Genomic DNA, 15,641 nt, shown 5'->3' on the forward strand with positions numbered 1-15,641 from the left:
ATTCCTGCAGGATGGGAGCACACATCTTCATCCCTGACCCCACACCTCCACCCCAGAAGCACCCTGTACTTACCCCTCTAACAGTACTTGGCACAATGCATTTTAATGGCTGGTTCATATGTCTCCCCTACCACCTTTGAGCTCCTGAGGAGCTTTGTTCACAACAGCACCACAAGGGTCTAGTAGAGCACCTAGGCTCAGAGCAAGACTCAATAAGAGCTTGGTGACAAATGAATGAACCAACCATTAACCTTTTGCATATGTGTGCGACTGAGCAATTACATGTTGACACACAAAATGAGTGAAGTTGTGAAATCACCATGTCTCTTCTCTTCAGGAGAACTCTTGTGCCAGTTTCGGAGCCAGCGTAGCAGTTTATTGGCACAACTCTGGTCACCTTGCTGTCCAATTATAGTCTTGAGTGAAGTTGGCTTGTATTTATCTACCCAGAGCAAATTTTCCACTTTGCTTTCACCGCTGTCAGCCAAATCCCTAGCCTTACTGTCACCCTGTGTGTCCTGGGCCACCTGCTCCTTAAAGTTCAGGGCTTTCCGAGGCACGTTTGTTTCCTGTGTCTCCTTTTTTATTGCCTTTACAGAACTGTCCCTTTTAGGAGTTAGCTTGTTCCTTTTAGATTCTGATTCCTTCTTGGTTGGACTACTTTTTCTTTTTCCTTGATTATTTTTTTGGGGTGTTCTCTCCAATTTGGATTTTTCTTTCTTCATCTTAAAAAGCAGAAAAATTAGAGAAAAAGAAACCTGATGAGACACAGAAAATTTCAATGCTGCAAAATGTACTCAAGAGCAACCTAAGATACCCAGGTTACTCGATCATTGAGTTACTCAATCTGGGTTGGTCTTTTAATGATGGAACCTGTGGTTTGTGGAAATCACCACTTTTCAAACTTTATAAAAATTAACAACAGGGCTGGGGTCGTGACTCAGTGGTAGAATGCTTGCCTACCACGTGTAAGGCAATGGATTCAATACTCAGCACCACATAAAAATATGTAAATAAAATAAAGGTGCCATGCCCATCTACAACTAAAAATATATTTTTTAAATTAACAACAAACATACTAAAACTAAGAACATGCTGTTAAGTAATAAGAACTCCACCCAATTTCACTTTGAAAAAAGAGTAATGATTTAAAAGATTTTTGTTTTTAAAGTTTCCTGACTAGTTAAAAGCTACTGCTCCACCAAAATTTGTACTTAAATGTTTACAGCAACATTATATTAAATGACATATATAATATAGCCAAAAAATGGAAACAACTCAAATGTCCATCAACTGATAACCAAATAAACAAATGTAATCCATATCCACACAGTAGAACATTATTCACCCATAAAAAGGAGTAAAGTACTAATATATGCTACAACATAGGTGAACGTTGAAACCATTATGCTAAGTAAAAGGTCAACATGTTGTATGATTCCGTTTTCATGAAATGTCCAGAATAGGCAAGTCCAGAGAGACAGAAAGTAGATTAGTAACTGCAGTGGTGGGTATGATGAGTGACTGCAATTTGAGTTTCAGATCTCATTTTGGAGTAATGACAATGTTCTGGAATAGGCAGTGGTGAAGTTTGCACACTTGTGTGACTATACTAAAAACACTTGACTTACACACTTTAAAAGGGCGAATTATGGTATGTACATAATATCATAATTTCTAAAATAGTTAAGTGTCTTCATTAATGCCTGCTAAAACTCATGGACAAATATTTAAGGAGAAATAGAACATTTAGCATCATCTTCAAGTATCTACCTCAGATAGTTATCAATTACAGAGGGGAAAACAGTTTTTCTACTAGTGCAGAACCAGGCAGGCACCATGTCAACCAACTAACTGAACAAGTCATGACTGCATTATATACATGTCATGCACTAGGAATCATGTACATATCATACCACTCCTGGGAAACTCCTGCCAAAACAATTAAACTCAATCTAATTAACGGAAAACATCAAAGAAACCAAAACTGAAAGATTCTCCAAAACAATGTTAACTTCCTGTTTTTAACAACTTTACTACAGTTACACAATACAAATCATCCCCTCAGATTTTTCTAACTGTCATAAACTGGGTGGATCACATTGGTGACAGTGCTGGAGTTGTTAATCTCAGGATGCTAGAACTCCTGTGTCCTGCTTTGAGAAAAGCAGCTATATAATGTTGGAATGAATGAGGGTAACACTAAAAGAAGCAGAGACAGAAAATCAAAGGGTTCTGAAAGCACTGGACCCTGAGTTCCTACTCAAGACCCACTCGGCTCTTAGTTTAGCTTAATTGACTACATTTTTTGTTTTTTTGCTGAAACCAAGACAAGCTGAGTTTCTGTCTCAACAGAAAAAGCCCTAATAGTTCAGACTAAGCACTAATCATGCTAATGCCCAGAACATTTCCTTTAAAGAACTCCTAAGCATTAATTTCTGCTGTAAAGTCAACACAAGAATGTGAGATACAAGGAAAGTTTAACAAGTCCATACATGTAATACACTGCCCTCTCTATGCCTCCCTTTCTCTACATATTCTTTTGAGAAAGCCAAGGAAATACACCATAGAAGACACCCTGAAGAGAGTCCTCCAAGTCAAAAGGAAATAAGGTTAAGTTCATTTGTGGTAAACGAACAGTTAATCTTCTAGCCAATGAACTGGTATCCACATAAGATATGTCTGCATGAAATAGAAAATGTTTCTACATTTTGACTTAAATAAACCAAGTTCATTTATACAAACCTCAGCTTCAACTGCTATTTCATATTTAGACTTCTTGCCTGGCATAGTTCGAATCAAATTCAACAGTCCATCTTCATCAATAATTTTTGTCCCCAAGGCTGCTGCCTGTTGATTAAAAATGAGAATCATCAGGGGCTGGGGTTGTGGCTCAGTGGCAGAGCGCTTGCCTAGCATGTATGAGGCATTGGGTTTGATTCTCAGCAACATGGATCAATAAGTAAAATAAAGGTCCATTGACAACTAAAAAAAAAATTAGAAAAAAAAAAAAAAAGAAAGAAAAGAAAATCATCACTGCTAAGTGGAGTTAGCCAATCCCAAAAAACCAAATGCCAAATGTTTTCTCTGATATAAGGAGGCTGATTCATAGTGGGGTTGGGAGGGGGAGCATAGGAGGATTAGACGAATTCTAGATAGGGCAGAGGGATGGGAGAGGAAGGGAGGGGGCAAGGGGGTAGAAAAGACAGGGAATGAGATGGACATCATTACCCTAAGATGTATGAAGCCATGAATGGTGTGAATATACTCTGTATACAATCAGAGATGAAAAATTGTGCTCTATTGTAATATGTGTAATATGAATTGTAATACATTCTGCTATCATATATAACAAATTAGAATAAGATTTTTTTTAAAAAAATGAGAATCATCAAAACTGCACCCTATCCATTCATTTTTATAAGAGGGGAAAAAAAAAAATTCCAAGGCCTATTTGTAAATTAGGTAACACTAAATTTTTTTTTTCAGGGGGTGGTACTAGGGGTTAAACCAGAAGTACTGAGTTACATCCCCAATTCTTCTTTAATTTTTATTTTGAGGCAGGGTCTAAGTTGCTTAAGGTCATGCTAAATTGTTAAGGCTGGCCTCAAACTTGTGATCCTCCTGCCTCAGCCTCCTGTGCCATTGAGATTACAGGTATGTGCCACTGCACCCAGCAACAATGGAATTTTTAAAAAGCAAAAACATTCACTGAAAAAGCACCGTTAAAAAGAAAGAAAGAAAATACCAAGCACGGTGGCTCACGGCTGTAATCCCAGCAGCTCCTAGAGGCTGAAGCAGGAGGATCATGAGTTCAAAGCCAGTCTCAGGAATTTAGTGAGGTACTTAGCAACTCTCTAATAAAACATTAAAAAAGAGCTGGGGGCACTGGGTTTGTGGCTCAGTGGTAGAACGCTTGCCTAGCATGTGTAAGGCACTGGGTTTGATTCTCAGCACCACGTAAATAAATTAAATAAACAAAGTTAAAAAAAATAAAAAAGAGCTGGGAATATGGTTCATTGGTTAAGCATCCCTGGATTCAATCCCCGGTACCAAAAAGAAAGAAGGGGGTTGGGGGTAGAAAATGATAGATAAACTCCCTAAGAGTGATATGCTAACAGCTGAAGTATCACATTATTATTATTATTTATTTTATTTTTTATTTTTTGGAGACCGGTTCTCACTAAATTGCTAAGGCTGCTTTAGAACTTGGAATCCTCCTGCCTCAGCCTCCCAAATTGTCGGGTTTACAGGTGTGCGCCATCACACTCAGCTAACATTACTACTTTTGTAAACTGCTTTATCTTTCCTCCCAGAAAAGGGCAAACTGGATCTAGGTCCAGTTCTTCACACCCTCTCCTATGTTTGACTCATACTCATCTTCCATCACCTTCTTCCCTGCTAGCACAACTGCAATGTGTCCATCTCCAAGTGATGGAGTATGTCTGGTCTAAGGCAATCAGAGAATTCCTGTTCCTCCCCAACCTCCATTAGAGCTCTGAATGTCCATGTGCCAGCTCTTGCCAATGACACTTGGGTGGAACTCTTCAGGAGATGTTTCTGGGAAGATGCCTGTCAGGCCACTCACAGCTATTATGACATCTTGCCCCTGTGTCCTTTGTCCTGCCTTGAATGCAGCTACCTTGCAATCACAAGGCGACAGGCATGAGGACTAAAGGAAGATGGCAATGGAAGGTGGCACTACCCTGGCTACACTGCCCAACTGCTGAGCCAACTGCTGACCTCTGACATTATTGTCAGGTGAGGAAAATAAGCAGCAGTTTGTCTGAATCACAAGTTGAGTTGAATATTCTTTTACTTGGAGCTAAACACAATCCAACCTAACAGACCTCAATCTTCCCTTAGAGATTCCAGTTTAAAAAAAAAAAAAAAATTAGGATGGAGTATATCACGACATATACAGGAATACTTAGAGCCAGAGAAAAAAGAAAACTGCATTTGTTTCTCTATCTTAAAAAAAAAATTATTATTAACTAGAAGACACTAAGGAAGTCAAATAAACAGGAACTATGCCTTCAATTGGAAAACCAAGAGCCTGGGGTCAAAGCTAACAGCACTTATACAGAGAAGAAATAACGAATGAAATTACTTTTCCTTTATTTTCCCTCATTTAACTCTCTATATAAAGGCATTACTTAGTACGCACAGTCACACCAAGAGCATGCCAAGAAAGCAGGCTCCCACATTTCAGGGGGCACAGCAGGACCCACCTTATCACTCTTGGACTGTCCACTATCACGACCCATGACAAGGTAGTTGGTTTTCTTGCTGACATTTCCTGTTACTTTTCCCCCATAACGTTCAATTAAAGACTTGGCTTCATCTCGTTCAATGGACTCCAGCACTCCTGTGATCACAAATATAAGGCCTTCCAAGCAATTTTCAGCTCCCTAAAAACCAAAAATGTTCACACAGAGAAGAAATTACATGGTAGCTTTCCAAAGAAATATTTGGCATCAAAAATGCAGCAAGCTGATTTTTCTATTTGACATCATAAGTAACCTTGGCATGAAAAATTGGCTGGAAATTTACAGCAAATAAGCAGAACCTGAAACTAAATCCTGAGAAATTCTTATGTAGCTAGCGTTTCTCAATTTTTTTTAAATGAGCTACAAGAAAAACAATTCTCTTAGCAAAACTCATTAAAAGTACCCATTCATGCAATTTTCCATTTTGTTCTTTTATATTTCAATTAGTTAATCAACTTGCATAACTTCAAACAACCAAATGCAATCCACCCACAGAAACTCTTGCTATTGTTAAAAAGGGAAAGTTAATTATGAAAATCTTATGAGGCTGCAACCTCCCCTTCTCTCTGCTGACTCTGCTAGGACAGTAAATCCAACAATTGGCAGGAACTTAAAGGCAAGATCATATTATTCCTTGATTGGAAAGATAACTGATAATCTAAGGCACACTGGCCAAAGGAAGCTGGATGGAGAAGACATAATCATATTTGCAACTATATATTTGCAACCATATAAGTCTATATATGTTATAGACTTTTATTTTAACAATAGATTAATGAAATTACACAACCAAGCAAAATGAAAATCATACATGACAAGCCAAATTACTATTACTCTGTTTTATTTTTTTGTTATTAACCAGGGATTGAACCCAGGGGTGCTTAATCACTGAGCCACATCCCCACCCCCTTTTTTTATTTTGTATTTCAAGACAAGGTCTCACTAAATTGTTTAGAGCCTTGCTAAGTTGCTGAGGCTGGCTTTGAACTTGTGATCCTCCTGCCTCAGCATCCCAAGCCATGGGGGTTACAGGCGTGTGCCAACATGCCAGGCTACTATTACTCTTTGAGTAGAGAACTGAGATCAATACAAACTTAAAACAGGTTTGAAAAGCAGCTACACAAAATCCAAAGACTACCCTACCACAAGATCAATCCTTCCCATCTAGGTGAAGATTATTTCTTAGAAGACAAAAGAGAAATAGCTATGAATTTGGCTGGAAAGAAAAAGTTCGACTAATAAAATCTCAAGGTCCCTTCAAGGCCCACAGTTCTAGGATTGAAATGAGCCAATGCAATACTACAGGTACTTCCTTCTTGACAGATTCAAAATAACCCTGGAACAGACCACATGGGGAAGCCCCTATAACTCAAACCCCAATCATCTGCTATTTCCTAAGCAATCCCCCACAATGATTCTGAATGTCTCTTTGCTTATCCAACCTCAGCACTTCCAGCCTCCTTACCCAGCCCTTCCATTCTAGGACTCCTCTGTAGGCCTTACTCCAGGAGCAGCAAACCTCTTCTCAATCTCTTTTCCAACATTCCCTCCACAGTCTTTCCATCACTGAAACCCAACTGTCGCCTAAGGACACCAGTTTGCCTAAAGTCCTCTCAATTAGTGACTTATTTAGTCTTTCAGTGACATGCCTGGGCACTAGACTAACATCTTTCTAAAGCTTCCTGTACAATCCACAAGCCCCTCCAGGTTTACCCCTTTCCCCTTGCCACCCCACAGCTGCACCATCCTCAGCCCCTCTGTATTAGGGAAACTACTAATCTCCATTTGTCGTTATGTATACAAAGCTACATGTGCTGTCTCCATTTTGTCTCCCACACTCACTCTTCAGCCCACTTTCATCAGGCACTGCCTCTATCAATCCAATGAAGCTGCTCTAGCTAGGGTCACCAAGGAACACTGTTCATGTCACCAGGTGAAATGACAAATTCCCGTCTCACTTTTCTTAGAATCTTAACATGACAGACTTAATAGCCACTCTTATCATTTTAAAAGTACTCTCTTGCCTTTGCTTCTGTGATACCACCCTTGAGAGACTTCTCTCTTATGTTAGTGGTTTTTCTTTTTCTGTCTCCTTTTGATTTTCAACCCCCTCTACTTCACAAAGATACTGGGGACAAGGCCCTCTTCTCCTCCTGTTCAGTTCAACTCTCAGACAATATTAATCCCTTCAAATATTACCTAAGCGAATAATGCCCAAGTTTACTTCCAGTCTTGACTTCTGAGCTCCATTACTACATACATATTTGCCTACTCAGCATCTCTGCACGGACACTGAAAATAGCATGACCGGCAATGAACTCATCCGCATCTTTCTAAACTGGCTCTGCTCCAGTAGCACCAGTGTTCACCTAGTTGCTCATAACCAGTAGACCATCCTTATGCTCACTCTTCCTCAGTTCCCTCTTCCAATTACCACCAAGTCCTGCAGATTTACCTCTTCCCTTGAAACCACTTCAGGTCTACCTTCACTGCTCCCTCATACAGGCCTATCTTTTCCTACCACAGCTCCTAACTGATCTTCCCCTTTCTATTCCTGCCTTGCCACAGCACCCCAGACTCAGCAACCACAGTGCTATTTAACATATGCAATCTGGTCAAGTCATTCCCCACTTACAACTCTTTTTCTTACACAGAAGCCTGAAACATGGTGCCCCAAAAGATATAGTCCCTCTCATTCCTTGGTCACTTTGCTGAAACGGTATCAGTTTTCTTTTGCTTGTCACCATGCCATCACAACCCCATGACACCTGTGAATCCCCGTCATTCTTAAAGCCCCCATGAATAAATGCCATGTATTCTTCATATCCCACCCAGGCCCTACTTCTTCTATTATATTAAGAGAACCCTGGATTTTTCCATCATGGCCATATAATTACAAATAAATAATAATCTATTTAATCTTTCCCCTTAAACTATAAGTGCATGAAGGCAAAGGCATTTGTCTTCTCACCAGTGTATTCTCAGAGCCTAGCCCTTCTCAGGCTACTTATTATTTAAAGGAATTTAAGTATCAGGCAGAGATTCATAATTTGAAAAAACATCATTCATTCATAAAGTTGTGGCTTAGTTTTTTATTTTTAATTTTTCATTCTTACTCTGATACTGTAAGCATACTGAATGCACACATGGACCCACAAGGCAGAGGTGGCATACTCGCTCAATACTCTTACCTTTGGTATTTCTTTGGAGCCCAGAGCTTTGGGACCTTCTCGATTTAAGTAGCTTCGATAAGCTTGATAATTACTTCGTTTCTTTTCAGAATCTTCTGGACTTACAGACTTTAAGGAGCAGAAAAGGAAATTGAATAAAGTCATGCAAAATTCATGTAAAATTAAAAATACATATCTAGAAATAAACATTAAAGACACTTCTGTGTTTTATCCTGAAAATAACAATTTGAGTTATATAAGTACTCCAGGATGCCTGACTTACAAACCCCTGCATCGGCCCTTCTCAAAACAGTCTACTCTCTCTAAAGTCACATACCTCAGGGCAGATCCATGGCATAAGCCAAGTTGCCAATTCTAAGTAAGGAAATGGAAACTATTTTATTTTAGAAATTCATGTGGATTTTACATTCTATTCCATGCTAAATCCATGATTATTTACAGAAAGATAAATTCCTTTACAATTAAATCTATTAATCCAAGAAGATCTCGTGTTTACCTATGGCCTTTGGGATAATTCACAGAACACTCAAATTCTGTGTGCCACCATTATCCCTTCTGTGCTTAACCTCTCCTATCTAGCTCTCTTAAGAGCTCTTACCATTTTATTATAGCTCAGAATATTCTGGGGAATGGCTAGGATAGGTATACCTGAGGGGAGGGGAAGGGAGGGTCCTAGGTTCTGATTTAAGAACCACTACTAGATGGTCTTTATTGATTTTTCTACTTCCTATTTTACATTATTTTTAACTTATAAGCAACCCAAAATCCCTTTGAGAATAGAAAAAACATTTCTATATAAATAAATGATATAACTAATAAAATAGTTAAGCTTGTTTGGTTATGAGTTAAATAAGCCAATATAGAATCTAACCCTACTTTTTAACAATGGCTCCACACATTGATTATTAAACTATATCTGCCCATACCACATGCCCTGAAAACCATATTTTTAACAAGCTTTACAAGGGAGTCCAATGCATACCAACATGGGAATGTTATTCATTTATAACATTAATTCATTGGGGAAAAAATCTGAAATATAAACAACTTATAAAATAACTTTGAAGCATACCCATTTACAAAGTTAGATTTATTTGAGATCAACTGAATTTACTAAACATTGATGTTCCCAAAACTATTAAGTAAAAGTTCTGAGTTCTTTCTAACTTTGAAAACTATCATAAAGAGTAACAGTTAAAAAAAAAAAAGTAATAATATCGTTAAAAATTTCCTTTTATTTCATAAAAATACATGTCCTCTGTAAACTGAACATGTTTAGTGTGCCTGAAGAAAAACATTCATCTACCAGATAAGTATTTAGTGAAGAAAAATCTGAGACCAAAAAGTTAATTGCTCCTTTAAGCGTATTTATGAGCACTACCCACAAACAAAAGCATTTCAAAATCATCACCATTTCATGGTTTTGCACTAAAAAGCAATGATGATGAGCAGTTAAAATAGACAGTATTCTGCTTTTAATGATAAGTGCCTAGCATGAAGGAACAATGGTTTCTCATTATGAATCTAAAGTGTTCCAAATTGCAGATTCAAAAAAGAACATTAGCTTCCTATATATATAAACTTTTGAAAAGCATTCATTATTTTACCATTTTTCCTTTGGAAATGATTTCAGTACCTCAACACTATCATACGAGAACAAAAAAGGAATAACTTCAGGAAAAATACAAACAAAAATTCTTATAATTATACTAGCTACAACTTACACAGCACTTACTATATCCCAGGCACAGTCTAAGTGGTTTTACAGATTGAATCATTAGGTACTATTATTATTTTGACGTATAGACAGGGGAATCAACCAGACCAAGGTCACAAATCTGCTCAGTTCTAGGGCTGGGATTGGAAACTGGCTCCAGAGCCTATGTTTGGAGCCACTATGTTGCACTGTTATTTTTGTCTTGAGTTCTCTGCCACTTAACTATGTGGTTAATCTTATAAAAGTTACTTAAATTCTTTCAGCCATTTCCTCACCTTTACAACTTGAATAATAAAAGAAAATATTTCACAGGGTTATTGTAAATATTATGATACCATATATAACATATTAGCAAAATATCTGATACATATTAACAATAAATACTGGCTAACTTAACTATAATTATGTAATAGTTTAAAATAAAAAGTACCTTCCGGAGATCAAACTCAGGGCCTGGCACATGCTACACACGCACTCTACCACTGAGTTACACCCACCACCGCCCATAAATAGTATCTTAAAAGATCTGTAATGATTGGCAGTTGAAAATAAAATCTGAAAGCAATCAAACTCAGATCAACACAAAGCCCCAAAATAAACTTTTTTTGGTGCTGGGGATTTAACCCAGAGGCACTGTATCACTGAGCTATATTACTCAGACCTTTTATTTTTATTTTGAGAGAGGGTTTCGCTAAGTTGATTAGGGTCTCACTAAATTGCTGAGGCTGCCCTCGAACTTGTGATTCTCCGGCTATATCTTCCCAAATTGCTGGGATTACAGCATGCACCACTGAGTCCAGCTAGCAGAGATACATACTGTTCAGAAAGTTCATACCTCTTTTTTAGCTGGAGAACTTTTGGTTTTCTTAGGAGTTTTCTTCTCTCCTTTCAACTCATTGGCACTGTCTTTTCTTTTTGAGGCCACAGGCTCTGTTTCTTTATAGGAACTCTCTTCTTTTGCTTTCATAAGTGCCAACTTAGAACTAGCCTTTGGAGAAGAGGATTCTCCTGATGACTTGGAATGTTGCTGAGATTCTTTTGAGTTTTCACACTTAGTTGACTTATTAGGACTATAGCTCTTTCTTGCATTTGAAAATTGTTCTGGTTTTACTAGGAAGAAAAGATTATGATTATTCTTTTTGGAAAACAACACCCAATATCAACACTCCATTTGTTTATCTGGTTTTTTCTTTTCAACTGAATGATTTTAGTTGTACATAGTATAACACAGTGATTGCAAAACATTAATATTTTCATTTCTTAGCTTATATGGCATATCTATTTTTAAAAAATTAAACATTTACATATTGCTTCTTTAAAAAAACAGTTCAAAAATTAAGAGATTTGTCTGTCATTTTAAATACAAACTACTCATTTCTGGCTATAATACTGTAAACAACATCACACCACAAATGTGCTCTGAAATTTACACAGAGAAACTTTTTTTTTTTTTAAGAGAGAGAGAGAGAGAGAGAGAGAGAGAGAGAGAGAGAGAGAGAGAGAGAATTTTTAATATTTTATTTTTTTAGTTCTCGGTGGACACAACATCTTTGTTGGTATGTGGTGCTGAGGATCGAACCCGGGCCGCACGCATGCCAGGCGAGCGTGCTACCGCTTGAGCCACATCCCCAGCCCTACACAGAGAAACTTACTGACTAGAATATGCCACATAAAAATTCTATGGTTGGCAAGCTCAAAATTCAGAGGTGTGAAGACCAAAAGATACTTCATAAACAGATTTACTCATAGGATTAAGATCATCTATGCAGTAAGTCCTCCACATCTGAGGGTCCCACATTCATACATTCAACCAATCATGAATCAAAAATATTTTTTAAAACTGTGTCAAGTGATTGTAGCTCAGTGGTAGAGCACTTGCCTTGGATGCATGAGACACTGGGTTTGATCCTCAGCACCACATAGAAATAAATAAATTAAATAAAGATATTTTTTTAAAAAACTGTCAATAACACAGATGGACTAGACCTGTTTAACAAATATAAAACGTTTAAAAAATTATGTCAATATTATGATATATGCATGTATAAATATACCACAGTGAATTCCACCTTTATGAATATCTATGAAACACCAATTAAAAATAAATAGATAAATAAATAAGAGGAAGACCAATAGAATAGAGGAGGGAAATGGGGGAAAGGAGGAGGCAAGAGGTGGCCCAAGGGACTGAAATGGAGCAATTTAAATTACATGCAATGTGGGGCTGGGGATGTGGCTCAAGCGGTAGCACACTCGCCTGGCATGCGTGCGGCCCGGGTTCGATCCTCAGCACCACATACCAACAAAGATGTTGTGTCCGCCAAGAACTAAAAAATAAATATTAAAAAATTCTCTCTCTCTCTCTCTGTCTCTCTCTCCCCTCTCTCACTCTCTCTTTAAAAAAAATAAATAAATAAATGAATTACATGCAATGTATGATTATATCAAAATGAACAACTATTATGCATAACTATAATACGCTAAGAAAAGCATTTTTTTAAATTGTACAGAATGCGTACAGATATTTTCTTTTAATTATTCGCTAAACAACACTGTATAATTATGTAGCATTCCTCTTGTGTTAAGTAATCTAGAGATTATTTAAAGTATACAGGAGGCTGTGCATAAGTTATATGAAATCCTATTATTTTATATATAAGGAACTTCAGCATCCACGGATTTTGGTATCCTCAGGGGTCCTGAAACCAATCCTCCACTAATAAAGAAAGATGATTACACTAGCAGTTGATTTGATATCAAGGCCATTAAAGAATAAACCCCAAAACAATCAGTAGAAGACCTTCAGATGACCTGGACAACCGTAAGTCAACTCTAAAACTATAACATGAAAAGCTCAAACCATTTAGTTGTCTTCATATACTGAAGTCCACATGTAATATATTGGAAATTAACAGGAAGCCAAGAGCCATAACACATTTATCATAACAATCTTAGAGCAGATAGGCATACTCCACCAGCTAGTATCCAAAGAGCTCTCAAAATACAGATGATCCCTGACCTATGATGATTCAACTGATTTTTCAGCTTTACTCTGTGCAAAAGCAATATGCATTCAGTAGAAAATGTACCTGAAATTTTGAATTTTGAGCTTTCCCAGAGTTAGAAATATGCAATAAGATACTTCCTCAAGAGGAAGCAGCTATAAAATACAGTGTACTTTGTTGCTGAGCTATACTTTTGGAAAATGGGGTGTATTAAATGCATTTTCAAGTTATGATATTTTCAACTCTAAGTTAATTGGAATGTAACCCCACCATAAGTCCAGGAGCATCTGTAATAGTTTCATGAAATAATGTCTACCTAATACAATTATCAAAATGTTTAAGAGAATTCTAAGAATTCTCTTCTACAAAGATAAGCATTCTTACTTTCTTCTGCTAGTATTACCTTTATGAGGATATTTATGTTTTTCTGGTTTACTTAAATTGGCTTGGGCAGATGAAAACGTTTCTCCATCTTCAGTGTTCTTTTGGGCCTAAACAGATTTAAAAAGTGTCAAGTGTGACAAATATAGGAACATTATTACCACATAATTCATTGTGAATTAAAGTTTTACTTTTAAATTCAAGGGTCACCTTCCAAACTAGGAAAACACTACAGTAAACTGTCATTCATTTAACTACAAGATTTCTACAGCAAATGAAGCATGTTTTCTAACCTCATTTTACAGATAAAATGAAGATAAGGAAACAGATGAAAGACTGTAAAAATACATCTATAAAACATTATTGCGTTACATAACAACCTGCCAAACTGGAAATGGAAGCCTACGTTTGCTTCTTTTATTTCAACTCTCAAACTGTGTTATGCAGTTCAAAACTAAAATGTAAACCAAAATAAAGTGAACACACACTAAAGCTTAAAGAAAAATTAAAAAGCACTTTCTCAAAAGAGAAAAATATCCAATATCTCCACTGCTCCCTCAAAATTTCATTTTATAAATGGGATAATATAGTATTTGTTATAATTTGAATATCTTTATGTATAAGGCTTTCCTTTCTTTCTTTTTGTACCAGGGATTGAGCCCAGGGTCACTTAATCACTGAGCCACACCCTCAGTCCTTTTATTTTATTTTTTTATTTTGAGACAGAGTCTCAAATAAGTTACTTAAGACCTCACACTAAGTTGCTGAAGCTAGCTTTGAACTTGCAGTCCCTCTGCCTCAGTCTCCCAAGCCACTGAGATTACAGGCGTGCCCTCTGTGCCTGGCAAACAGTCAGATATTGGTACTGACAATTATACTGATTCATCAGAAATAAAACCAAAATGTGATTGATTAGAAATAAAGCTACTTTATTAAAGATCCAGTGCTTTTAAAAGAAAGAAAGAAAACATCATGAATAGTCCCAGCCACTGAGGAGGTTAAGGCAGGGGGATTGTGAGTTTGAGGGCAACAAGGACACTGATTATTACTTAAAAAAAAAAAAAAAAATTTTATGCCAAAAATATACTGATTATTTTTTAAGATTGCCCTAATATAGATCTTAAAGTCAGCTTAAAAACAGCAAAATTAAGCTTGCTGAAAAGACAGTGATTAAAATTAAAGTTACTAAATTTATGTCCTATCAGCATTATTCCCTGAACAAATACATAAAAGCCCCCTGTAAAGATTCTGGATTTTTGTGTTCTTGCACTCTTTTAGGAAGAACAAATTTTCCAATGAGTTTCTCCAAAAACATTTTTATAAATTATAAAAATTTAGCTTCTTTCTGGAAAAGTCACTCATGGCTATATCTCCAGAGCCTAGAATATACACAACACTGATCTATAGTGTATATTCAGAATGCAAACAGCCCATTATAATGCACCTTTTTGGTCTTGGGTTCCTCATCCAACATGGCTAACGTTCTGGCAAACTCTTCATCTTCATGCAATTGCCTCTCCAGCTGTAAAAACAATCAACATACTGAGATGCTTGTGTTCTTTTGTATTTGAAAGCATAGAGTAAATGCCTAATAAATGCTGAATGAATATAAGTGTTTGGAGGTCAAAAGAGAACTCTATACTGGAGACAGATTTAGGGGTCATCAGCATATAAATAATAATTACAAACACAGGAATGGATGAGATTGCTCATAGTAAAAATAGGAGATATGAGCAAATTAAGTTATTTTAAATATATTAAAGGAGCTTCCCACTAAAGAACTCTTAAGAGTCGGGCAGTGGCATATGCCTTTAATCCCAGTGACTTGGGAGGCTGAGGCAGGAGGATCACGAGTTCAAAGCCAGCCTCAACAAAAACAAGGCACTAAAGAACTCAATGAGACCCTATCTCTAAATAAAACACAAAAAAGGGCTGGGGATGTGGCTCAGTGGTCAAGTGCCCTTGAATTCAATCCCCAGTACTCCCCCAGCCAAAAAAAAACTCTAAAGATAAAATTATCCCTTGGTCTCATAATTTATCTTTTATAGATTATTTAGAGTTTCATATGTTAGATTTT

General features: G+C 36.9%; 1 protein-coding gene across 2 annotated transcripts in view; it reads right to left on the reverse strand.

Annotated features, from left to right (window-relative positions):
- Nucleotides 1-15,641, reverse strand: part of Rfc1 (replication factor C subunit 1) — a 70,858-nt gene that overhangs the window by 17,811 nt on the left and 37,406 nt on the right. The window contains exons 7-13 of one of the 2 annotated variants that reach the window (XM_013356238.3): nucleotides 15,009-15,086; nucleotides 13,587-13,674; nucleotides 11,014-11,288; nucleotides 8,462-8,569; nucleotides 5,232-5,411; nucleotides 2,746-2,850; nucleotides 320-725 (exon numbers count right to left, since the gene is read on the reverse strand). In XM_013356238.3, the coding sequence (XP_013211692.1) occupies nucleotides 320-725; nucleotides 2,746-2,850; nucleotides 5,232-5,411; nucleotides 8,462-8,569; nucleotides 11,014-11,288; nucleotides 13,587-13,674; nucleotides 15,009-15,086 (1,240 nt within the window). The remainder of the gene's footprint in view (nucleotides 1-319; nucleotides 726-2,745; nucleotides 2,851-5,231; nucleotides 5,412-8,461; nucleotides 8,570-11,013; nucleotides 11,289-13,586; nucleotides 13,675-15,008; nucleotides 15,087-15,641) is intronic. The other variant, XM_040292540.2, reaches the window with a different exon arrangement.

This window comes from Ictidomys tridecemlineatus, chromosome 9, assembly GCF_052094955.1.
Source record: "Ictidomys tridecemlineatus isolate mIctTri1 chromosome 9, mIctTri1.hap1, whole genome shotgun sequence".
NCBI classification, from domain to species: domain Eukaryota; kingdom Metazoa; phylum Chordata; class Mammalia; order Rodentia; family Sciuridae; genus Ictidomys; species Ictidomys tridecemlineatus.